Raw genomic sequence first — 27,405 nt, 5'->3', positions numbered from 1 at the left:
TGAATTCAGAATTCATTGAGAATTTTTGAATTTTTTTTTCAATGACTGGGATGAGAGAAGTTGAAGAGACATTATAACTTTTGGCATAGTACATATAAAAAGGTCTTGATGACTTTGTTGACCATCACAGCAGTGTAATGTAGTTGCAAAAAAGCAAATGCTAGGTCCAAGTCAAATACTGGATCCAGAAAGTAAATGTTCCATTTTACTCTGCCGTGGTCAAGCCACACTTGGAATATTGTGTCAGTCTTGGACATCACATTTCAAAAAGCACAGTGACAAATTGGAATTTGTTCAGAGGAAGGTTACTAAGGTGGTTGAGTCTTAAAACTAAGCCCCTTGAGGACCAGTGCAGCAACATTAAACTTATTTTTAGATATATATAACCAGATGTGCCTTTTAAATTAATGTTTCGTTTTATCTCCTCTAGCATTAAACGTAAACTGCATGATGACTGGGTTATAAAAGTAAAATACATTCAAGCTTTGAATTGTTTTGGATCCTGTTCATTGGATAGCATTCATTCGTTGGTTTTGGATGACCTGAAAAGACTTGAAGACAATTTGTAAGTTTGTTTGTTCGTGTTTTTATAAGGCACCCAACACAAACAGTAGACTATTGAAAATATGAATTTTAGTTATCCAAAACCCAACAAAGAGATTGTTCATATAAACTGATCATTTTACCAAGTAGTGTTTACAATTGGTTCTGATTTGATTTAAAAAATACAAACATCCATGGATTACTTCCTTTCTGCTCACTATAATTTTGCTTGTGTTTCTGGTAATATTGAAAACTGTTACCTTCAGTGACTTTTTGTATCCTTACGATTTATACTGATATTGATTATTTCCTGATTGCTTATTTGTGGCCTATGACTATCATTAAATGTTGTATCATTAAGTGTTAAATTTGTACCCTATGCCTATCATTAAGTGTTGTAAGTGTTGTACCTTGATGAAGGTATCTTTTGTTTTATGTACATGAGAGCATATGCACCAAGACAAATTCCTTGTGTGTCCAATCACACTTGGCCAATAAAAAATTCTATTCTATTCTATTTTTTTTTGAAATATCATACAAGTGATGCTGTTGGTTGCGTCTCTGATAGAAATTTGAGTCCTAGCATAAAGTTTTATATAGACTTAAATTCTGAAATCAGTTTCCCAGGACTACCATCATATAACTATGGATTTGGGAAAAATCACTGATATGCAGGTGTTTGTATGATCAAATATCTTGTTACAATTACAGACCCGTCAGGGAATTTTCGATACCGAGGGGTGTTAATACTTTCACGTATTGTGTAAAAGCCAATATCGTTGTTACAGGAGGTAAGTAAACTGCATTCATCTCAAAGTCTTTGTAATTATCTTGAATGCTTCTTGCTTCTGAAAAATATTCATTTAGTACAGGTAAGTCTTCCTATTTGTAAGAGAATCAAAATCAGTACAGGGCTCCAAAAGCACTCTGTCCTAAGACTTGGGAGAAGAGCTAAAGATTTAAAATTTTCCAGAACATCACCAAGGTGGGAGTTCCAAAGATATCTGGGGCAGTATCAATCCAGGACTGTAATGCAGAACCAAACTAGGTATTAGGTAGGAACACTAGGACCATTTTTTTCATTTAACAGATGTAACCAAACTTGAGGTTTTGTCCAGTGGGGTAAATAACACTTTGGCTCCTGGGGAGGGGAGGAGGTTTGAGACATTCTTAGGAAACTCTGAAGGAAAGAAAGGTTAGAATAGAATAGAATAGAATAGAATTTTATTGGCCAAGTGTGATTGGACACACAAGGAATTTGTCTTGGTGCATATGCTCTCAGTGTACATAAAAGAAAAGATACGTTCATCAAGGTACAACATTTACAACACAATTGATGATAATATATCAATATAAATCATAAGGATTGCCAGCAACAAGTTATAGTCATACAGTCATAAGTGGAAAGAGATTGGTGATGGGAACTATGAAACGATTAATTAAATTAATTAAATTAAATTAAGTTAAGTTAAGCTCAGTCTTTAACAGAATAACAGAGTTGGAAGGGACCTAGTAGGTCTGAATAAATGTATGCTAGCCCCTTAGTCTTTTGATTACAATCAAGTATAATATTGAATAAATGCATTTATTGGGGCAAGGGAAAAAGAAAAAAGCCAGGAGGCAAGTGTGGCTCAATGTGAGCAATTGCTCTACCTTAGAAAGTCTCCAAGTCTCTGTGTTTTAATTAAGCCATTAGCTTAATAGTTAACTGACACATTTAGAATACACAGTCACTATTCCTTAGGGATATATATCTATTTGTTACAGATATATCACCCCATTCTACAGGCAGATGTTCCCTCTTTGCGCTGTTGCGGCGCAGTGGTTAGAATATAGTTCGGCAGCCTATTTCTACTGACTGCCAGCTGCCAGCAGCTTGACAGTTCATATCTTCCAGCTCAAGGTTGACTCAGCCTTCCAAGGTCGGTAAAATGAGGATCTAGATTGTTGAGAAAAATATGCTGACTCTGTAACTGTTTAGAGAGGGCTGTACAGCACTATATAAGTCTAAGTGCTATTGCTATTACTTTGCAACAAGTCACTTTGCACATAACTAGTATTTTTCTTAAAATCATTAATTCTGTTCCACCAACCTGGCCTCTGTCTGTGTAAGATATTAAAACAAGCAAAACTAGCTTCAAAGATTTACAAAATTAGTTCTGCATAGGACAATTGATAGCATAGCATCCATATCCATCATTGGAATGGAATTGGAGGAAAGGCGTGTCAGAAAAAATATTTTAAAAATTTTATGGGGATGATTGTACTAGTTCAAAGAGTAGAATTGAAAGAAATTCTGTAAATGTTAGTACCTGGAAAAAAAACTAATGAAAAAAGAGTTAATTCTGTCAAAATGTTGAAAAATGGTCAGGCTACAGGCAGAGATGGGGGAGAAATGTTAAAATTTGGGTGTAGTTTGTTATTGTTAGTTATTGGTGACTATGTATATGTGCCTTTTGATTGGAAAAATTTTATTTTTTCCCTATATAAAGGGAAAGATAGCAAGAGTGAATACAAAGATTAGAGGCAGAGTAATTTCTTAACTGTACCAGGAATGCATTTGGCCGAATTTTGACTGTAAGGGTGTGAGGAATGACAATGAGTAGAATTTGTAAATAAATTACAACTTTAGGCTGGGCTAGAGTTATATAGACCACAGGTCCACAACCTCTAGGCCGCAGCCCACTACTAGGCCAAGCCCTGTTCGGAACTGGGACATGCAAGAGGTAGGTGAGCACACACATTCACACAGCTCCACTTCCACCAACAGTGGGCATGTGTGCCTGCCATGGGCATGGAACCATCCCCTCTTCCCCCTGCTGGTCTGTCAAGCCAAAAATATTGGGGACCGCTGATATAAGTCCCTGAGAAATGAATGGATGTGAGGAAAATGTGACATTTGTTGATCAATAGAAAATGTATGAGAAAGTATGAAACAATTTGCATGAATTTTGGTTTCGGAAAGCTATAAGAGCCCTATATGATGCACAAAGCAACTGAGAATTCGTGGAATGTTTAGTATAAATTGTTCAAAAATGTATTCTGTGGCAGTTTTGCAGCTCTGAAAAATTGTTGTCCTATTCAAGTTTTTTTGAAAACAACTTTCTAAAAATGAGTGTCTTTGTAACTTAATGGGGTTTTTTCCAGTTGAAAACGTGAAGTGTCTTCTAATCTAGTCATCATGCCCAGAAAAATTAGGAGGAGTGGCAAGGGATAGACAAATAGTGCATTTGTTCTCATTCATGTTAACAAATTCTTAAAGTAATTAATACAATTAATACTTAGGAAGTTTGGTTGCCTTCAAAGCTATTATGTAGTCTTCTGTGTCACATCAAGCCCCCATTCAGAGTAGCATTGATATCTCTGAGATAATTCTATGACACACATTGCTCCTTGAAAAATGCAAGGGATTGTGCAATTGCTTCTTATTTTTTTTCCATACTAAAACTATGTCCCCAATCTAGATGCTCTCCAGAAATAATACAGAGATAATATGGCCAATGGATATCCTATTAGGGAAGAAGACAACATTAAACATATGCATTAAGTGTATGAATCAGATGGGCATCCATTTGGTGACTGGGGCCATGTTTAATATGTTTTGGATCTTAGGGTATCAGTGGCTAGATAGTAATGCACACCAGATGTTTATGCTTTCTCCCCTAAGTTTTAGAGAGGGATGAGAATCCCATTTATTTTTAAAAAATGGAATTCAGTAATGAATTTCATACAATCTTCCTGTTGAAATGCAAGTAAACAATTCAAGTGCTTGGTTAGCCACTCTCCCTCCTTCCTATTCAACTCAACCTGTACCTATAATGAACAATAGGACAATAAGTTCCTTTAAAGCAGTACAAGGCTACTTCTGCCTTGCTGCCAAAGCTGCTAACTTAAATGGACCACAGTCCTAACAAGTGAAATAGGTACAGGTATGGCAAACTTCCTGATCAATACACTGTGTAACACATAGAACCTTATGAAATACTGTGGTGGTTTCTGGAGACCTGATGAGCATCCCATTCTCCCAATGATCAAGCTTCTATTTGAAATTGGAGAGTAATAGACCAGTAGTACCATCTGCCTACCTAGGCTACTTTCTGCTGTGTAATGGGGCCGGGCTATTAGGGAGCTGGATATATTACCATTTGTAGCTCCAACACAGCTATGCTGCTGTGCCACTGTGTGTGGATTGGCAAAGAATATGATTGAAGGATTGAAGGACTGATCCAATCAGTCCAGAAACTTTTTATTGTCTGGAGTGGAATAAGAAATGAGGCTTCCTGCTCTTCTTTCAGGAAAAGAATAACATCTATGAAAAAAAAACTCACCTCCAAAACCCCTTTAAGATATATTAAATTGTTTGGTGGACTGACAGCAAGATTATGGTTGCTGACAGGAATTAGCACATTTCAAATGTTAATTGAACTCATCTTAATGATATTTTAATTTTACCTCTGTTTTTAATTTTGTTATTTTAAATTTGTTTTTTATCATTTGTATTTTTGGCTGTTTGCCACCTTAACCAGATAGGATAGGAATATGGGCTTTAAATTACATAATAAGAAAATAATGGTGTTGCAGTAGTTAGAATGCAGTTCTGTAGGCTAGTTGACTGCCAGCTGCCAGAAGTTCAGCAGTTCACGTCTCACTGGCTCAATATTTGTTCAGCCTTCCATCCTTTCGAGGTTGGTAAAATGAGGACCTAGGTAAGTAAATCGCTTAAGAGAGGGCTGTAAAGCAATATGAAGCAGTCTAAGTGCTATTGCTATTAAATCATAGTTTGCTTTTTCACAGAATGCTGAACAAGCCACATTACAAGAACCCTGGAATGATGGGTTACAAACCACTATAATAGATTAAAAATATTGTTCTAGAGTTTGAGAGGCAAAACAAAAACCAACCCACCCCCAACATTTCACATTTGAGGATCAGAAAGAGAAAACAATTTATTTTTGGTAAAGTATATAGGGTAAAACAACTCACCAGAGTGTCCTTATTTTAGAATGCTCTGCTATGGCAGTTGTGTACTGTACATCACACATAGATGGTAACTCAAACTGATCATAGCAAACCTTTTCTAGTTTTCTAATTAGATCTGAAAATAGTTACATATTGGTTCAATACAGTATATAGACAGAATAAACAAGAATTCATTTCATTGTTGGCTTGGTTAGTCTTATGAAACAGTCAATATATATATATACTAGTCATGAATTATTAAAACATTGTATTTTCTTCCTGGCTGGTCTAGTTCTACTTGTAGGTCTTTCTGGGTGATCTAGTCTGATGCTTTTCAGATTTATTTTATTATTATTATTATTATTTTATTTTACACAATCTGACAGACACACAACGTATAACATATAAATATTTCCTATTTCTAAACAGCGTTTCTTAGTGGTCTTCTCTCGGTTTTATACCTTTCCCCTCATATCACATTTGTTATTTTATTTTCTTTCTTATCCTCTTTTCTTTATTTACATTAAATTATCTAATATTAATAGCTTTACTTTTCTAGCTTCTTATATATTTATTATTTACATATTATACATTCCTAATACATTCTGTACCTTCTAATTTCTCCCCTTTATTTTTCTCCTTTATTTGTAGACTCAAGCCATTCATACCATTTCTTCCAGATTGTATAATAATCTGTCTCTTCTTTCTCTTTTATTTCTTTTGTTAACTTGTCCATTTGGATTCTAAAACTTTCCCTGTTACTTCTTCATCTGTTGATATCTCTTCCTGTTTCCAGTTTTGTGCATAAGTTATTTGTGCAGCCGTTATAATATGTAGAATCAAATATTTTATTTATTTGGTATATGTTCTTGTAAAAATTCCTAATAAAAATGTTTCCGGTTTGCTTTCAACTGGTTGTTCTGTTATTTTTTTCTAGCCATTTTAAATATTTGCCCGTGGGTTTTTTTGCCACTGGACACGTCCACCATAGATGGTAGAGATTTATTGGTCTTCAGTCATGTTGACCGGGAATTTGGGAGTGAAGCCTTCCACATCTGGAGGACATCTGGGAGATACTGCTTTCTATAAATAAAATAACAAAATCAATGATCTATTTAATTCCAGGACAAGATAAAATTCTTCGCTTATGGCATCCAAATATCAACACCAAACCAGTGGGGAAATTGATGGGACATTTATTTAGTATCACAGAGATTGTCACCAATGAAAAGGATCAACACATTATCAGTCTTTCTACTGCAAAGGTATGGAATTACCTTCGACTTAGTGAAAACCATGTGCTCAGCAAAAAGTGATCTTTTTAATTAATTAATTTATTTATTTAATCATATTTATATACCGCCCTATCTCCCGAAGGACTCAGGGCGGTTCACAGGCACTTAAAAACACATAAATACAATATAAAAGCAATTAAAAAACTTATTCTAAAAGCCCGTTAATTAAAATATAAAAATAAAACCCAATTAAAACCCATAAATTTAAAATCTAGCTCAGTCCTGCACAATTAAATAAGTATGTTTTAAGCCCGCGGCGGAAGGTCCGAAGGTCCGGAAGCTGACGAAGTCCGGGGGGTAGTTCGTTCCAGAGGGTGGGAGCCCCCACAGAGAAGGCCCTTCCCCTGGGCGTCGCCAGACGACATTGCCTCGCTGACGGCACCCTGAGGAGACCCTCTCTATGAGAGCGCACGGGTCGGTGAGAGGTATTCGGTAGCAGTAGGCGGTCCCGTAAATAACCCGGCCCAATGCCATGGAGCGCTTTAAAGGTGGTCACCAAAACCTTGAAGCGCACCCGGAAGGCCACAGGTAGCCAGTGCAGTCTGCGCAGGATGGGTGTTATGCGGGAGCCACGAGGGGCTCCATCTATCACCCGCGCAGCCGCATTCTGGACTAACTGCAGCCTCCGGATGCCCTTCAAGGGGAGCCCCATGTAGAGAGCATTGCAGTAATCCAGGCGAGACGTCACGAGTGCGTGAGTGACCGTGCATAGGGCATCCCGGTCCAGAAAGGGGCGCAACTGGCGTACCAGGCGAACCTGGTAGAACGCTCTCCTGGAGACGGCCGTCAAATGATCTTCTAGGGACAGCCGCTCATCCAGGAGGACGCCTAAGTTGCGGCCCCTCCCCATCGGGGCCAATGACTCGCCACCGATGGTCAGCCGCGGATTTAGCTGACTGTACCGGGATGCCGGCATCCACAGCCACTCTGTCTTGGCGGGATTGAGCTTGAGCCTGTTTCTCCCCATCCAGACCCGTACGGCCTCCAGACACCGGGACAGCACTTGATAACCGTTGGGGTGGTCCGGTGTGAAAAGTACAGCTGGGTGTCATCCGCATACAGCTGGTACTTCACACGAAACCACTGATGATCTCACCCAGCGGCTTCATGTAGATGTTAAACAGAAGGCGAGAGGATCGACCCCTGCGGCACCCACAAGTGAGGCGCCTCGGGCCGACCTCTGCCCCTGTCAACACTGACTGCGACCGGTCGGAGAGATAGGAGGAGAACCACCGATAAGCGGTGCCTCCACTCCCAATCCCTCCAACCGCGCAGCAGGATACCATGGTCGATGGTATCGAAAGCCGCTGAGAGGTCTAATAGGACCAGGGCAGAGGAACAACCCCTATCCCTGGCCCTCCAGAGATCATCCACCAACGCGACCAAAGCCATCTCCATGCTGTAACCGGGCTGGAAACCGGACTGGAACGGGTCTAGATAGACAGTTTCATCCAGGTGCAAGGGAAACTGATATGCCACCATATTCTCTACAACCTTCGCCGCGAAGCGAAGGTTGGAGACCGGACGATAATTATCTAAAACAGCGGGTCAGGAAGGCTTCTTAAGGAGGGGCCTCACCACTGCCTCTTTCAAGGCGGCCGGGAAGACGCCCTCCACCAAAGAAGCGGTCGTAATCGCCTGGAGCCAGCCTCGTGTCACCTCCTGAGTGGCCAGCACCAGCCAGGAGGGGCATGGGTCCAGTAAACACGTGGTGGCATTCAGCCTACCCAACAACCTGTCCATGTCCTCGGGAGCCACAGGGTCAAACTCATCCCAAACAATATCGCCAAGACCACCCTCGAGCATCTCACCCGCATCACCGCAATCTTGGTCCAGACCATCCCGAAGCTGAACGATTTTATCGTATAGATAACCGTTAAACTCCTCAGCACGTCCCTGCAACGGGTCATCCCGCTCCCCCTGGTGTAGGAGGGAGCGAGTCACCCGAAACAGGGCGGCTGGGCGGTTATCTGCCGATGCAATGAGGAGGCGTAGCTCGCCTCGCTTCCCTCAATGCCACTAGGTAAGTCCTAGTATAGGACTTCACTAGTGTCGATCAGCTTCGAACGGCTAGACGTCCGGGAGCTCTCTAGGAGTCTTCGCGGGTGCTTCATGCCCCTCAGCTCCTCGGAGAACCAAGAGGGCGGTTGGGAGCTGCGCCGGGTCAGAGGCCGCAAAGGCAGGACCCGGTCTAAGGCCCCCGCCGCGGCCCGTTCCCAGGCCGCAACAAGTTCCTCAACCGAGCCGTGAGCCAGACCCTCAGGAAATGGCCCAAGCTCCGTCCGGAACCCATCCGGGTCCATCAGGCGCCTGGGGCCGACCTCTGCCCCTGTCAACACTGACTGCGACCGGTCGGAGAGATAGGAGGAGAACCACCGATAAGCGGTGCCTCCACTCCCAATCCCTCCAACCGGGCGCAGCAGGATACCATGGTCAATGGTATCGAAAGCCGCTGAGAGGTCTAATAGGACCAGGGCAGAGGAACAACCCCTATCCCTGGCCCTCCAGAGATCATCCACCAACGCGACCAAAGCCGTCTCCGTGCTGTAACCGGGCTGGAAACCGGACTGGAGCGGGTCTAGATAGACAGTTTCATCCAGGTGCAAGGAAACTGATATGCCACCATACTCTCTACAACCTTCGCGGCGGGTTGGAGACCGGACGATAATTACCTAAAACAGCTGGGTCCAGGAAGGCTTCTTAAGGAGGGCCTCACCACGCCTCTTTCAAGGCGGCCGGAAGACGCCCTCCACCAAAGAAGCGGTCGTGTCGCCTGGAGCCAGCCTCGTGTCACCTCCTGAGTGGCCAGCACCAGCCAGGAGGGGCATGGGTCCAGTAAACACGTGGTGGCATTCAGCCTACCCAACAACCTGTCCATGTCCTCGGGAGCCACAGGGTCAAACTCATCCCAAACAATATCGCCAAGACCACCCTCGAGCATCTCACCCGCATCACCGCAATCTTGGTCCAGACCATCCCGAAGCTGAACGATTTTATCGTATAGATAACCGTTAAACTCCTCAGCACGTCCCTGCAACGGGTCATCCCGCTCCCCCTGGTGTAGGAGGGAGCGAGTCACCCGAAACAGGGCGGCTGGGCGGTTATCTGCCGATGCAATGAGGGAGGAGGCGTAGCTACGCCTCGCTTCCCTCAATGCCACTAGGTAAGTCCTAGTATAGGACTTCACTAGTGTCCGATCAGCTTCCGAACGGCTAGACCTCCAGGAACTCTCTAGGCGTCTTCTCCGGCGCTTCATCCCCTCAGCTCCTCGAAGAACCAAGGGCCCGGTTGGGACCTGCGCCGGGTCAGAGGCCGCAAAGGCACGACACGGTCTAAGGCCCCCGCCGCGGCCCGTTCCCAGGCCGCAACAAGTTCCTCAGCCGAGCCGTGAGCCAGACCCTCAGGAAATGGCCCAAGCTCCGTCCGGAACCCATCCGGGTCCATCAGGCGCCTGGGGCGGAACCAACGTGTCGGCTCCGTCTCCCTGCGGTGGTGAATGGCGGTCAGAAAGTCCAGGCGAAGAAGAGAGTGATCTGACCATGACAAAGGTTCAGTGACTATTTCCTTTAAGTCCAGATCTCTCAACCACTGACCAGAGAGAAAAATCAGGTCCAGAGTGCCACCCCCAATGTGAGTAGGGCCATCAACTACTTGGGTCAGGTCCAAGGCCGTCATGGAAGCCGTGAACTCCCGAGCTGCCGTCGATGGCGAGCCGGAAGATGGCAAGTTAAAGTCCCCATGACTAAAAGTCTGGGGGTCTCAACTACCACCCAGCCAGCACCTCCAGGAGCTCGGGCAGGGCAGCTGTCACGCAGCAAGGAGCCAGGTACGTGATCAGCAAACCCATCTGACACCTACGACCCCATCTCACAAAGAGGGATTCGCACCCGGCAATCTGAGGTACAGTGGTCTCCCTCGGCTCTAGACTCTCTCTAATCACAACCGCCACCCCCCCACCCCTACCCTGGGCCCTCGGCTGATGGAATGCACGGAAACCCGGCGGGCACATCTCAACAAGGGGCACGCCCCCTTCAGTGCCCAACCAGGTCTCCGTAATGCCCATAAGGTCCGCGGAACCCCCCTGTATAAGATCACAGACAAGGGGGGCTTTGTTCACCACGGACCGAGCATTGCACAACATCAACCGAAGGCCCAAGCTCTGAGGATCCTGACCATCCGGGGAACGGGAGAAGTCCAAGGGGTCGGAGCGTGATCGCTTTCAGACATCGAGCACGCTCCCGGAACTTGATATGACTCCTCGCTTCCGCCATACCTGCCTCTCCCACTTACCGTGTCGATAGAACCACCCTCACAGATAGGAACACACTCCTCCCCCATAACCTCCGAACCTGATAGAGAAAAACCGCCGCGAGCATGTGCAGGAACTGGCCCCCTACCCGACGGGTTACCCCCATTACCCGCCCTTACCCTCCCACCCCTTAAAAATTCCCTCTCTAAAAAACCCCACAAGCTCTTCTTTTTCGCATGCCACCTCTGTGGGTCCCAAGACCCGTCATGGAGGCCGGCCCTCGGTAGTGAGGAGGGCCATTCCTGCGAGGCGGGGGCACCTCGCAGGCGCAAGAGTTCACAAGAAGTATAATGCGTAGCAGCTGAGACTAAGAATCGGCAAAATAGAGGTTCCATCTCCGAATGGCAAGATGGTAACAGATGGTACTAATCCAGAATGAGGGCAAACAAAGAATGGAACCACAATTGGCACTATGCTATGCTTAATGCTATGAATTATAAAATACTAATTTTTCTTTATAGGCTCCAGATCTGAAATAGATGCAGTATAATTCCACTTTCCCGTTCATTGAAGTACATAATTATGCATTTGTTTCTACATCATCATTTATTTCTCTCGGTCATAATTTTAAACTAAAAGACAGGACAAGATGCTGACTATTGACAGGATGTTGCAAATGTCTCCTATCTAAGAAAATCTAAGAACAATTCCTCTTATCATTCACCAAATGTTTAACAAAGTTTTCTAAGAGATCTGAAACATGATTTTATATTTTTTTATCCCATCTTTATTATTTTTAGAAATGACTCAAGATCGTGAACAAACCTAATAATCCTTCCTCCAATAAAGGAGAATGTTTGTAGCTCAGGGTTAAAATGAGGAGTCCTTGCATTTATTTATTTATTCCCCTTGCATTTGGCAAGTCCTGAATAGTTTAAAGAACTTTTAACTCTAAAAAGACCTTTGATTACAAGGCTGAGCAAATGTACAAACTATGAAAATTATGATTAAAATATGCATAAGGTTAAAGATTCTATTTCTATTTTAATTAAATAATTGCTGTCCTAAGTTGTTTTCATTTCAGTGTTCTTTTTGTAATACTTGTAATACTTGTTTTACACTCCATATCCAAGCTTATAAGATGGCAATGGTTCTCAATTTATGTATGTTTAGCTTCAACCTCTTCATTTTTATCACAGGGATTCTACATATTTTTGGGCAGCAATTCCCAGCATCAAGTCAGAATAACCAATTGTCAGTGACGCTTGGAGTTGTAATTAAGCTACATCTGCAGGGTCTTACATTGCCTCTTCCTGCTTTAGTGGTAATTTGGACTGTATTTTATTGAGAACATTTGGTATAATGGTCTCAGAAATTATTGGAGCGAATAATGAAGGTTTTCTGCCCTTAGCAAAACTATATAATTATAGGATTTAAATAATAATGTGATTTTCTTTTCCCACATCTCACTAGTTCCCCTGAGCCAAGATCTCATGCTTTGTTTTGAATATCTGAGCTGCTTAAGAAGAATCTTATAGACATTGGCAGTTATGTCTAAATTAGTATGCAAAGGGACTGCTATGTCAAAAGACTTAAAATGATTCAGCTACAAATCCAGATAATTTGACAGAAATAAACAGTACCTTTTCTTCTGTTCAGTCATGTCCAATTCTCAAAGACTGCCTGGATAAGTCCCTGCAGTTTTCTTGGCAAGACCGCTTTTTTTCAGAAGCGGTTTACCATTGCCTGCTTTGTAGAGCTGAAAGGGAGTGACTGGCCCAAGATCACTCAGCTGGCTTTGTATCTAAGGCAGGAGTAGAACTCTTGGTCTTCTGGTTTCTAGCCTGGTGCCTTAACCACTGCACCAAACTGGCTCTCTCATTGTTTATAATCTCACATAAAAATGATGATGACTTAGCTATATACTAATGTACTTTATCATACTTCTTTGAGCGTGCCTTTTAAAAATAAAAAGCTCTTCCTTGACTTATATCCCATGCACTCACCTAGCATGTATGGTAGATTCTCTTTTCAGATTCTGGTAGGGCTCCGGGGAAAATTCTGGTTTTTTTCCAGAACCAAAAGAGTGAGTTCTGTTGCTGTGAATACTGCAGAAGTTCCCAAGGGCAGTTTATCATAGTCGTCTCCAGATGTTCCATACAAATCTACTGGAACCTTCAACTATCCTTGTATCTGAATTTATGCAGTCATGCATAGAGAGCCTGGCACTGAGCATCTGGCAATGTGCATTTCCCAGCAGTGCTCACAGCAACCTTGGTAAAAATTGTTCATATTTGAAAAAGTCACTGGCAACCTTTATCCCAAAGTGAAGACAGAAAGCCAAGTAGAAGGTAGAAAAAATTGACTTTGTGGAATGTTTTTCTATGTAAATTTCCTGTAGCATGCTGCAGAACAAAATGCTACTTTATGGAATAATAAGGCCTTCTGAATTGGTCTGGGTTTCAATAATACAAAATAAAGACAAAGTCTCCAAGTCAGCCTATGCTTAACTTTTCCAAGATAAACCAAGATTGGCTAGGTGCTATTCCTGCTATTATAATAGTGTGCCAAATGCTGCCCCAAAGCTCCCTCTCCTTAATTTCAAAAGAACTGAGTCAAAATTTTGACCTGACAATCATATGTACAATATACTTCAGAGTGAATTTCATTGAAGGCTAATCTAGACCTGACAAACATAGTGTTTGTGTTCTACAGGTGATAATGAATGCTAGGCTTTCAGGTCTTAATGGTAGCTTTTCATTTAGAAAAAAGAAGAATATTATAGTCTTGTTTTGTTTTGTTTCAATTTATAGAAATATAGCTAAAAGTGATTTAAAAAGCAGTAATTTACTAACTTTGATTTAACATTGATTAAATTGATTTAAACTGCTTAATCTATTTCATGCCAAATTACAGGAAATTCTTATTCTGGATATAAAATGTAATGTATAAAAGAAAGTTTTGAGTCATGTGTACTGTAAAACAAGCTTCAAGTTGTTCTTTCCAAATCTTCTATTGTTTTATTCCATCAGATAAAGTTAAATTATATTTCTATATACTGGTAAGAAAACAGACATCTTTTTTCTTTTCTTAATTGATAGAAGTTATTGAGATGTTCAGAAAATAATTCCTCTCCTAATTTATAAACTGTTCAATCCCAGAAGGTTCTAGGCTGCCTTCTTGCAATCCCACTGTCAGTTACAGCATCCTCTCCTCCTAAGCCAGGTGGAATAAGTGGGTCAAAGGCTTTCCTAAAGCCCAAGAGGACATAATTAACTGAATCTTTGTGGAACGAGAATGTGGTCAACTCCTTCCAAGGTCCTGTCAGATGGCAGACATGAAAGGACAGGACCTGGAAGGAGCTGACCCTATTCAGACATGGTTTGATGTTCAGAATTCCCTCACAGCTTTGTAGGGCTTTAAAGATGACAATCAGGGCTTTGAATTGCATTCGGAAGCTGACCAGTTTAAAATCAACAATATGCAAAATGTTTCCCATATTAGATTCTGATATGAATTTCATTATCTCAACTCTGCTTTCTGGATCTGGGAAAAAAGTGCCATAAAGAGGTAGGTTGTGGCAGATGTGCTAATACTAAGCTACACCAGTAATAGGTAGCCATCTGGCTCCCAGCATAAGCTCAGCATCTAAACAGATTAACTCTTTATCAAACAGCCCCCAGAACATTAGCAATTTAATAAATTGTATATGATCTTCAGACAGCCTTTTCAAATAAAAGTGCTTTTAAGCCAGACATTTCACAAGGATATAAATACAACATAGCTGTATTTATCATTAAACATTTTAAGAACTACAGTCCTATTAAAATACAATCACAGTTGTTCAGGGGACAGGAATGTATTTATGTCTTCTATTATCTATTAATTTGCTACTGGCTTACACAGTGCCCTATGAGAAGTGTTAATTATACCTTGTGAATACAGTGATCAGCATGGTTTCTAGACTGAAGACCAGGTATGGCTATTTAGTAAATTTAGTAATGATACACTTAACTTCTTACCACAATTAGTCAACATTATGGAACTTTGTTTTGTCTGCTATACTGTCTTATTGTCAAATTGTGCCAAAATTCAAGTACAATAAGATATTAGACTTCTAAGGCAGTTATTGCTTCTGAATAAAAAGAATACATTTTCTTAAGGACCAATATGATTCACCCAGGTAGTCTTTTTCTGATTTACATTTTCACGTATATAAAAAAGGTTGCGAAATAACAATGGTTTTTATTCAGCCCAAGGTACCATTAAATCAGAAAAGCACTATTTATATCCGTAGGAAGCTTTAACAATCTCAGCCCCATCTGGAAAAAAGAGAACTTTTTCTTTTGCTATATATAGGCTGGATACTTTCAGACTGGAAAGTATGTCTTATTGTAATGTTGTCTACCTGGATGTGGATCACCACCTTTCTGCTAGCAATCTGAATTTTAGTTGTGCAAAAATAGTAATCTGCCCTGGGTTGCTAGGAAGAAGGAGGAGGAAGTAAAACTTGTTGCTTTCACCTTTTTCTGAATATCCCTTCTCAATGTTATTGAGTTCATATAGCTGTTAGCCAATAGGAAAATAAAAATGTTAAGCAGAATTCCTCATCTCTCCCAGGGACTCAGTTTATGATGGTTGGAAGCAGGATTTTTCCATTCCTCTCAGTGACCTTGTTAATTAGTTAATAATTAGCTTCTCACAACATTTTCATTCTCTACTCTTCCTGATCCACCACCTGAGATGGCTGTCTCCTTATGCCTGATGAGGATAGCTCTAATCCAGGGGTGAAATGCTCTGAAATCTGCTACCAGTTCACTTTGCTACCGGCTTGCTCTGTGCACACATGCGCGGTGCACACCAAACACGCGCTTTGCCCGCATGCGCACCACAGGCGCCACAGTATGGCGCTGAAAAAGTAGGATTAAGAAGCCTTTTCTAAGAAGAACAGTGAGAGGGGGGGAACAGATGTGCCATGCTATTTAGATTCGCTAGAAACAGCAATTTCTTTTTTTTTAGTGAATATAAATCGCGTGGCACAGATGATAATTGGAAATACCAGTTTGCCTGAACCAGTAACATTTTTTTACTATCAGTTTGGGAGAACCAGTCCGAACCGGTATCATTTCACCCCTGCTCTGGTCTCTTCCATAGAAGTGGAGAATGGTGATCCTGATCAGTCAGTCAATCTTTATTGTAGTCTCAGATCAGTAGAAAAAAAATCCTGGTCCATGTGTTTTGTCAAGTTGTGTCTGATGCTATTCTGTCTGCAGTGCCTCAATGGTAAGGGGCTTGGATTCTTCTCTAACACAAAAGAAATCAATGTACCTATCGTTAATGTTCAGCTTACATTCTGGACATCTAGTTTTGCTCTTTAGTTTGGTGATGAAATTAATTGAATTTGGGCTGGTCATTTTCACAGCATCGTGAGAATGCAATAGGGTATGTTCTAATGTGTGTAACAGAATAGCAGAATATACATATAATAAATATGCTACGGTGGGATAAGCAAACAATAGGAAGAACACTAATATGCATATCTTTCAATTTGTTTTATATATTGTATATTGAGGCATTATACAAGAAAGTACAAGGAAGTACAACATATTTTGATCATTTTTTTGTGGCACTTAATTACCGCACATCATATTTCTTGTCATTTCTTCAGATATTCAGGGTGTGGGATATCCAGACGCTTTCATTGATGCAAGTGTTCCATGACTCTCAAGGGATACTCAGAGAGTCACAAATTTTTGCTTTGGTATTTGATAATATCCATGGAACACTTATTGCAGGTGGGTATGAGAAAAATATGTGGCTATTGATTATAAATAGACATACCTATATGCTAGATGAGAACCAACAATATCTTTCTGATAATGGAAGATAATATTTTAACCTAAAGCTCAGTTTTTCTGACTGCTCTGCAGTCTTGAGAACTTAATTTCTCCAAATATTTTTCAAAACATTTCTAAGCCCTTCAAAGGAGTTTTCAGGCATATGAACAATTGTTCAAGGAAATAATGGTAGAAAAACTAATTTGCGTGAATTCACATAACAGGGGATTTTGCCTAAAATTGTAGAAGATAACGTATGTATGAAAAGTGATGCCTCCATAATTTTATTTTAAATAGAAATATTTTATGATATAGGAAAATAATCCTTGAAATGAACTCTCTTGCTACCTGCATTTATTTGCTACAGTATTCTTCCAACAATGGACAAGTTTCTTAAAGCCATCAAAAACAACTGTATACCTTTTTCTTCAGTGAGATCCTGACTGTTTTTCACCTCTTCACTTGAGTCAAACAGAGGCTCCACAAATGCATTATTTCAATTTTGGAAAAAGGTGGAATTCCTATGGTGCCAAATTTGGACTATATTGTGAATATAGTATAACAGAGAGAGTGGCTTGTGAGGTACCCGGCCTGGTGCTGTCATGTTGCAACAAAAATTTCCTTCAGCATTTTCAAACTTTTTATTATTGTTTCAAAGTTTTGAGATTTGCAATGTAGTGCTCTGAGTTGACAGTCAGGCCCAGTTGAAAGAAATCATGTGAATAACATCTGAATCTCAAAAAACTGCCATTTTCTTCCTCCTAATCCTCCTCCTCCTCCATGTGAAGCTTTGTGATTATATTTTATGAACTAACATTTGATTTCTGGGTCATAGGCTTCCAGTTCATAAACAGTAGCAAAATAATCCGTTCTTACAGCAAGACTCTGCTAACTGAAGTGAAAGAATAGATGATAAATGATGCAGAGTTTAGAATCCCAGTGCTTGGGTTTGTTGGTAACTTGTAACATTGAAGGCATTATATTTCATTCAATTATTTGTGTCTGTCTGATCTTGCAATGCGGTTAATTGTTTAGACAGTGGATACATGTGTAATGTTCAGAGAAATTGTTTGAAAGTATTAAAATAACACTTTTTAGAAATCTATTGTATAAATAAGGATGGGCTTTTGCGCAGTTTGAGTCATCACGCTTCAATTGTATTATTGGACATGAAGCATTGAAGAGTTATCAACATATTTAATAGAAGCTTAGGTGACTTTGTTATGAAGAAAGCAACATGTGAGAATTTGACATTGGAAAAAGACATGTAAAAGGGACATTGAATGTATACATATACCTATAGTGGGTAGAAAGACAAAAAATATATTTTTAAAGATGAATAAAACATATTTAAAACAAATAAAAGAAAGTGACATTACCGAGGGTGTTGCTTTCATGCCACGGAATATAGCTGCAGATTCAGGTGCAGCTATATTTCTAATACATCTATGGCAGAGCAGGGAATTCATTAGAGGTATTTAGTCTGTCCCCAAAACATTGAAGTATACATGCTGTAGACCAGTGTCAAACTCAGGGCCCACGGACCGGATCTGACCTGCAGGGCTGCCCTGGAAATAGTGAAGGACTATTCTTCTGCCAGTGATAATGGAGGTCAGGCTTTCCTGCAACCCTCTGCCAGCGAAAACTGAACTTAAGAGAGCCGTTGGCAGAGCACTTGGGCCATCACAGCTGTCCCCAACACAAGTGAAGTCTATCTGGCCACAGACCCCCTAGCAAGGCAAAATGAAGACCATTCTGCCTTTACTTTGCAGATGTGATACTGGTATAGCCTACATTCTCTCTTTATCTGGCAGTCCACACAACAGGAAAAGATCATTTCCTGGATGACCAGCTTAGCTATATTTGGTCAATGACTCATGAATACAGTCAGCATAGTTTGTATTGCATTTTCTATACCTAAACTTGCGTGCAGAGACAGAATTTCCACTTTTTGTATCCTGAAATATCTGCATGCTAGGTTGAACTCCGCAGAGATTTTATTGCCCAATCTGGTGTGAAACCTGACAATGCCATCTCGTTCTCATAAAAAGATTTCTCGTACACTATTTTCCTTCCTGCTGATCTGAGACCTTTCAGAAAACCACTGGGATTCAACCACTGTATCATTCTCACATTCTATTGCATTAGCTGAACATGAGATATTTTCCCTGCAGTTTGCATGTCCCTTTTTAGCACTAAGGATGTTTGTATTGTGATTTGTAAAATAGGAAAAAAGGAAGTAGAAGTGTGGCCTTCAGCCTGTCAAATATTCCCTGTCCTTGCTATAGACATTTAGAATTTTGAAAAATCATATATAATTTTCTCTTGCATAAGTTTTGAGGGTTTTGGTTTTTGAATGTGTGCATGAAATAAGTTTTTGGAAGAGGAAATGCAATATTGTAGTGCACAAAAAACCTAGTAATAATTTAATTTGATCAGACATATAATACCTTCAAGCTATATGCAGTAGCAAGAATATGCAATGTGCTTCCTTGAGGTCATTCTGGCATCAAAAACGTGAAATGAAAACAAGTATTTTCTAGATTTCATGCAATTCTGTAATACCCAGGATCGTCAGTCATCGATATTTATCCTCTCACTCGGATGATACAAGACACTAAACAAATCCCCCAGACCCATGAAAGGAGTATCAATGTGCTGGTTTACAATAAAGCTTTTCACCAAGTTCTAAGTATCTGTTCTGAGTCTATTGTAAAGGTGAGTATAAGCCTTATGAGCCTTACGGTCAAGTCATGGGATTCAATTTTTTTTACTACCGGTGATGATAGCAATGTGTTATGCAGCTCTCATACCCATCTCAGTTTTAAAACTATCAAAGTATTCTACATAAATGATGGGTGGTAGGATTCAAAATGTTTTTACTACAGGTTCTGTGGGCGTGGCTTGGTGGGCGTGGTGTGGTGTGGCTTCCTGGGTGTGGCTTGGTAGACGTGGCAGGGGAAGGATACTGTAAAATCTCCATTCTCTCCCCACACCAAGGGAAGGTTACTGCAAAATCCCATTTCCTCACGATCAGCTGGGACTGGGGAGGCAGAGAATAGATGGGGGCAGGGCCAGCCGGAGGTGGTATTTACTGGTTCTCCGAACTATTCAAAATGTCCACTACTGGTTCTCCAGAACTGGTCAGAACCTGCTGAAAACCACCTTTGCTTATGGTTATAAAACAAAAGAATCCCCCCCCCCCAATTTAGACAAACACATTAACTAGGGTATTCTTATCACTCTCACATGCAATTTTAAAAGCTATTTTGGAACTTGTCTTTCCCAGATATGGGTGAGGCAGGATGAATAAGTTACTTCATTTCTTTCATTTTGGGAAAATAGTTGAACTGGAAGCCCAAAGGAACTACTGAATTTTTCTATTAAACCAAGGAGAAATTGGAATACTTATTTTCAGTATTCCTTTCTCAAATTCAATCAGTTCTTCTCATTCTTCTATTTTAAGAGTTAGTACATACATTATTATTTTTTTTAAAAAGGAATACCTGTCCGGGTTATTTTTGGAATCCCTTGTAGTTAGTCTGCTGGATTGCGTATAATCTGTTTTAATTTTAGGTCTGGGAATTGGAAACAGGACAGCTAATATACCAGATTGAAGATGCTCATGGGCCAGGGGTTGAGCTGACATGTGCAGCAGTTGATAAAAATGGATTTCATCTTGCTACTGGAGCATGTGATGGTAATGAAATAATTAGTCCCAAAAACAACCCTTTTAAGATAATTTGCTGTATTTTTCAAGGAGCCATAAAGCTAGTTCAATAAATCATGCTTTCTGTGCTCCATAGTTTCATAACAAAGATCAATTGAGAATTCTTTTAGACTTATAACATTGTCTGTGCACCATGTACAGTAGTGGCAAATAGCCCTTAGTAAAGCATTGGAGAATAGACTTTTCACACAATCAGTATTGTTCTACATGTATTTCATATAAGTAAGTGCAAACTTTCTAGTCAGTAGCACGCAGCTATTAGTTATTTTTATGAAGAGTAATATTCCTTCTGTTTTATTACACATTTAGGGACTGTGAAACTATGGGATTTTGGAAGTGGGCAGATACTTAAAATTTTGCCCTTAGGCAAGGAAATCACAGTCAATGAACATTGGCTGATGCAGATGGTCTACCTGAAAGCCAGTGAGAGTAAGCATGTGATCCTGGTCCTGGAGTACAGTGGGTTGATCAAAATTGTTCAGGTTTGAGCCTTGATTGTTACATCTTCTATTTCATTTGCTTCACTTTGTTCTCAATTTCAAAAGTCAAAGAACTCAGTCTCTCTAAACTGTAGCTTTCTACATTTGTTAGGACGTCAACACCCTACCACCAGGAGTGAAATCTAAAAATTTTCTCTACTGGTTCTGTGGGCATGGCTTAATTGGTGGGTGTGGCTTGGTGGTCAGGTGACTGGGTGGGCATGGCTTAATTGGTGGGTGTGGCTTGGTGGACGTGGCAGGGGAAGGATACTGTAAAATCTCCATTCTCTCCCCACACCAAGGGAAGGTTACTGCAAAATCCCATTTCCTCACGATCAGCTGGGACTGGGGAGGCAGAGAATAGATGGGGGAAGGGCCAGCCGGAGGTGGTATTTACTGGTTCTCCGAACTATTCAAAATGTCCACTACTGGTTCTCCAGAACTGGTCAGAACCTGCTGAAAACCACCTTTGCTTATGGTTATAAAACAAAAGAATCCCCCCCCCAATTTGGACAAATACATTAACTAGGGTATTCTTATCACTCTTACATGCAATTTTAAAAGCTATTTTGGAACTTGTCTTTCCCAGATATGGGTGAGGCGGGATGAATAAGTTACTTCATTTCTTTCATTTTGGGAAAATAGTTGAACTGGAAGCCCAAAGGAACTACTGAATTTTTCTATTAAACCAAGGAGAAATTGGAATACTTATTTTCAGTATTCCTTTCTCAAATTCAATCAGTTCTTCTCATTCTTCTATTTTAAGAGTTAGTACATACATATTTTTTTTTTAAAAAAGGAATACCTGTCCGGGTTATTTTTGGAATCCCTTGTAGTTAGTCTGCTGGATTGCGTATAATCTGTTTTAATTTTAGGTCTGGGAATTGGAAACAGGACAGCTAATATACCAGATTGAAGATGCTCATGGGCCAGGGGTTGAGCTGACATGTGCAGCAGTTGATAAAAATGGATTTCATCTTGCTACTGGAGCATGTGATGGTAATGAAATAATTAGTCCCAAAAACAACCCTTTTAAGATAATTTGCTGTATTTTTCAAGGAGCCATAAAGCTAGTTCAATAAATCATGCTTTCTGTGCTCCATAGTTTCATAACAAAGATCAATTGAGAATTCTTTTGGACTTATAACATTGTCTGTGCACCATGTACAGTAGTGGCAAATAGCCCTTAGTAAAGCATTGGAGAATAGACTTTTCACACAATCAGTATTGATCTACATGTATTTCATATAAGTAAGTGCAAACTTTCTAGTCAGTAGCACGCAGCTATTAGTTATTTTTATAAAGAGTAATATTCCTTCTGTTTTATTACACATTTAGGGACTGTGAAACTATGGGATTTTGGAAGTGGGCAGATACTTAAAATTTTGCCCTTAGGCAAGGAAATCACAGTCAATGAACATTGGCTGATGCAGATGGTCTACCTGAAAGCCAGTGAGAGTAAGCATGTGATCCTGGTCCTGGAGTACAGTGGGTTGATCAAAATTGTTCAGGTTTGAGCTTTGATTGTTACATCTTCTATTTCATTTGCTTCACTTTGTTCTCAATTTCAAAAGTCAAAGAACTCAGTCTCTCTAAACTGTAGCTTTCTACATTTGTTAGGACGTCAACTCCCTACCACCAGGGGTGAAATCTAAAAATTTTCCCTACTGGTTCTGTGGGCATGGCTTAATTGGTGGGTGTGGCTTGGTGGTCAGGTGACTGGGTGGGCATGGCCAATAACAATAAATAATAAAAATAATAAACAAGTACACAAAACAATAAGAAGTACTAAAAACCAACTTTCACACGTTACACACACAACACAACACAACACAACTGACTCCCACCCAATGTAAAAGCAGCTGCACCTCACCCCAAAATGGCCTCTGCAACAAGCAGGAACCTCACACAGCTACAAAAAGCTCAAAAACCAACTTTCACACTTTACACACAATACAACACAACTGACTCTCTCACACACACACACACAAAATGCCACATATAGCTTTGTGAGATTTTGTGTGTTTGTGTAGTTAGAGTGAAACACTACAGAAACACACCAAATCTCAGAAAGCTGCACAAATATTTTATTTTATTATTTTATTTTATTTTATTTATATTTTAGATAAAATCAGCTAAATTTAAAACTTCCTTAACTTTAAATTGTTATGTCTAAAAAAAGAATAAAACTCCTTTAAAAAAACCCAATTAACTATTTTTTTAAAGGCCCCACCCCCCAGTTATTTACCCAATTGAAGGGACAAGGCAGGCAGATTGAGTTGCTAGCTGATACAATTGATCGCAGCAGCCGAAGCAAGGCAGTAAAAGTGAGCAAACCCGAAAGAAGCAGCAAGCTGCCAAATAGGCAAGTGGGGACTGGGCGATTGGATGGGTATGGGTGGAGGGGGCAGGGATTTTTGCTACCAGTTCTCCAAACTACCCACCCCCATCACTACCAGATCACCCGATCCGGTCCAAACGGGAGGATTTCACCCCTGCCTACCACCATGCTTGGTATTATGTTAGCTGTAATCCCAACATAACAAGAAAGTCCCAAGTTAGAGAATCTTTGTAGGGCTCAGTAATCAGCACTGTGAAATACTTCCTCTCAAGTATTTACATCCTGATATTCCAAATATATTTGTGCAGAATTATAGCATTAATATATCAAAGATTAAGTTCCCTTTCAAGCAATCAGAGTATAATTAAATTTTCCCAAATCTAAGTAGTTTACATATTTATTCTATTTATCTTTATTGATTATATCCTGTTTATGACTTCTGGTTCTAATCCTCTTAATCCCATCAAGACTTTTTTCATCTCTTTTACAGATAGTCCTTGATTAATGACCATTCATTCAGTGACTAGTAGCACTGAACAAGAAGTTACAGTAACACTGAACAAGGAGACTTATGGTTCATGGTCATGTGATCATGATTTAGGCATTTGGCAGCTTGCTGACACTTATGAAAATTGCAGCATCCTGCAATCTCATGATCACCATTTGCGACCTTCTCTGTTGACTTCCAACAAGCAAAGTCAATAGGGAAGCCAGCAAGAGGTTGTAAATGACAGCCACATGTTGCCATGCTTAATGACCAAGCGGGATTTGTTTAGCAACCACAACTAGAAATGCAATCCTAAATCAACACGACCATATGACATTGCACTTTACAACTCCACCATGTAGCAACATGTTTCTGGTCCCAATTACCACAGTTAATCAAAGACTTCCTGTACTTATTTAAATGTATGTATGTGTGTATATATATATATATATATATATATATATATATATATATATATATATATATATATATATATATATATATATATGCTGACCATCCTCATTAACTTATAAATAATCATATACAATACATTCTAAGATAATAAGTAATTAAATACTAATACAAAACCTCTAAAATGCCCTCTAAAAGGCCTGGGTTAAAATATATATATATATATATATATATATATATCTAAGCTTCTGTCAGCTGCCACTTCACCATTGCCTTTTGCTATCGCTCAGTGCCAGGCCACCATGAACTCTAGGGAACTGGATGGGAGGGGGGAGGATTCCAGGAAAACGAAAAGTTCACTATATCTCCCTGAAACATGGTTTCAAGGTCAAACGGCAGAGAACAGAATACAGCAGCACACCAACCCACACTTGAAGCAACCCTTCTGAAAATATCTTCTTTGAATTTGATTGGGCATTGGGGACCTCAGCATGTGGAGGTACCTAAGGGAAGGGAAGTTTCCAATTCTACAGAGGAATTATTGAGTCTGTCATTTGCACCTCTATAACTGTCTGGTTCGGTTCTGCAACCCAACAAGAAAAACACAGACTTCAGAGGATAATTAGAACTGCAGAAAAAATAATTGCTACCAACCTGCCTTCCATTGAGGACCTGTATACTGCACGAATCAAGAAGAGGGCCGTGAAAATATTTGCAGATCCCTCGCATCCTGGACATAAACTGTTTCAACTCCTACCCTCAAAACGACGCTATAGAGCACTGCACACCAGAACAACTAGACACAAGAACAGTTTTTTCCCGAAGGCCATCACTCTGCTAAACAAATAATTCCCTCAACACTGTCAGACTATTTACTGAATCTGCACTACTATTAATCGCTTCATAGTTCCCATCACCAATCTCTTTCCACTTATGACTGTATGACTATAACTTGTTGCTGGCAATCCTTATGATTTATATCTATATATTGATCATCAATTGTGTTGTAAATGTTGTACCTTGATGAACGTATCTTTTCTTTTATGTACACTGAGAGCATATGCACCAAGACAAATTCCTTGTGTGTCCAATCACACTTGGCCAATAAAATTCTATTCTATTCTATTCTATTCTATTCTATTCTATTCTATTCTATTCTATTCTATTCTAGACTTGAAGATTTGGGCATGTGAATTTCAGTTCTGGCTTTGCATTACTCCTGTATTTCACCTGACCTGTAGGAAACTATACCTTTCTCAATAAATAGAATTAAGCATCATTCTTTCTTAGAGGCTGAAGCTGAGACAGGTCTGACAGCTCTCTTTTACATTACAACAATTAGGTCTTAACTCAACTGAAACCTCAGGAGAAGATAAACCTTATATATTCTTAGTGCAGATGTACACCATGTTGGGGCCTCTGAAATAATGTATCAAGAAGATGCACAACTATTTTCAGTCCCTAATCATTTATTTAATAAGGGCATGCTAAATGTATTTAATCCTCATATGGCTGCCTATTACAAAATGCAAAATGTTCCCTAAATATTATGACCGGTATTTTTATTGGGAATTATCTTTTTAATCATCTAATTTAGGCTTTTTAGAAGAGACTCTAGAAACATGTTTTTCACCAGATGTTTACTTCAGTCATTTATCCTGAAGACATTATGTTAGAGTTGATTGAATTAATTAAGCCTCAAAAGCTTGTGGAGCTCAGAACTACCTCTTGGATTGCAATCCCCTTACATTTCTAACCAATGCTGCGTTCAGTTTCTGACTTATTGTTGGTTGATCATGACTGTTTGTGTTGATCAGAAACTTAAAGACTTTGTTAATGATAGTAATGTGTTGTGCAGCCCTCAAACCTATCTCAGTTTTAAAACTATCAAAGTATTCTACATAAATGATTACTTTGAAGTGAGTCCATCTCCCCAAAGGTAACTCTATGTGAAATGTCCAGATGTGAATGTCAACCAGTAGTATAACTCAGTGGTGAAATCCAAATTATTTTACTACCAGTTCTGTGGGTGTGGCTTGGTGGGCGTGGTATGGTTTGGTGGCATGGCAGGAGAAGGATATTGCAAAATCTCCATTCCCACCCCACTCCAGGGGAAGGATATTGCAAAATCTCCATTCCCACCCCACTCCAGGGGAAGGATATTGCAAAATCCTCTGGGCCTCTATGGCTCAGACTGCTAACACAATCTGTTATTAACAGCAGCTGCCTGCAATTACTGCAGGTTCTAGTCCCACCAGGCCCAAGGTTGACTCAGCCTTCCATCCTTTATAAGGTAGGTAAAATGAGGACCCAGATTGTTGGGGGCAATAAGTTGACTTTGTATATAAATATACAAATAGAATGAAGACTATTGCTAACATAGTGTAAGCCGCCCTGAGTCTTCGGAGAAGGGCGGGATATAAATGCAAATTTTAAAAAAAATCTCCATTCCCACCCCACTTTGGGGCCAGCCAGAGGTGGTATTTGCCGGTTCTCTGAACTACTCAAAATTTCCGTTACCGGTTCTCCAAACTGCTCAAAATTTCTGCTACCAGAACCTGTCAGAACCTGATAGATTTCACCCCTGTTATAACTGTTCATAGCATTTACTGCTTATCTTGGGGCAAATGTTCTAACATAAATATGTATATAATATGCAAAGTAACTTACAAAGCTAGACATTTTGCCAGATTGATTGTCAATTAATCTCCAATTCTTTGTTCAACTAGGCTAATCAAGGTGAAGCTTACATGTCCATAACTTGGGAACTTCCTGAAGCTGTGTCATTTGCTTTACAAGGCTATCCACTCATCTCCCTAAAACTGTCTCCCAATGTCAAAAAAAATAATGGGTTTTTCCCAGACGTTCAACTACTGCTTGATACAGATATCACAAACACAAATGTAGAGGTGAGGAACTATTGTTATTTCTAAATATGTTCTAGAAAACATGAAGAAAGAGAAAATCATTCTAAGGAAGTTATTTGTGTCTGAGGTCCACAGCAAAAACAAACAGTCAAAAAATGAATTTTTGCTTTCTATAAGTTCATCTGGATATCAACAAAGATCATTGGA

The 27,405-nt window shown here is 40.1% G+C and overlaps 1 protein-coding gene across 1 annotated transcript in view; it reads left to right on the top strand.

The window, feature by feature from the left end:
- WDR64 (WD repeat domain 64) overlaps window positions 1-27,405 on the top strand; it is a 71,647-nt gene that overhangs the window by 21,557 nt on the left and 22,685 nt on the right. The window contains exons 8-15 of the mRNA XM_058171226.1: window positions 431-565; window positions 1,255-1,334; window positions 6,628-6,767; window positions 16,715-16,841; window positions 19,453-19,601; window positions 20,460-20,583; window positions 20,923-21,095; window positions 27,061-27,240. Of these exons, the coding sequence (XP_058027209.1) occupies window positions 431-565; window positions 1,255-1,334; window positions 6,628-6,767; window positions 16,715-16,841; window positions 19,453-19,601; window positions 20,460-20,583; window positions 20,923-21,095; window positions 27,061-27,240 (1,108 nt within the window). The remainder of the gene's footprint in view (window positions 1-430; window positions 566-1,254; window positions 1,335-6,627; window positions 6,768-16,714; window positions 16,842-19,452; window positions 19,602-20,459; window positions 20,584-20,922; window positions 21,096-27,060; window positions 27,241-27,405) is intronic.

The sequence above is a fragment of the Ahaetulla prasina genome, chromosome 1 (assembly GCF_028640845.1).
Source record: "Ahaetulla prasina isolate Xishuangbanna chromosome 1, ASM2864084v1, whole genome shotgun sequence".
Taxonomy (NCBI): Eukaryota; Metazoa; Chordata; class Lepidosauria; order Squamata; family Colubridae; genus Ahaetulla; species Ahaetulla prasina.
Note: the sequence above shows the minus strand (reverse complement) of the source record. Positions and strands in the feature narration are given on the sequence as shown.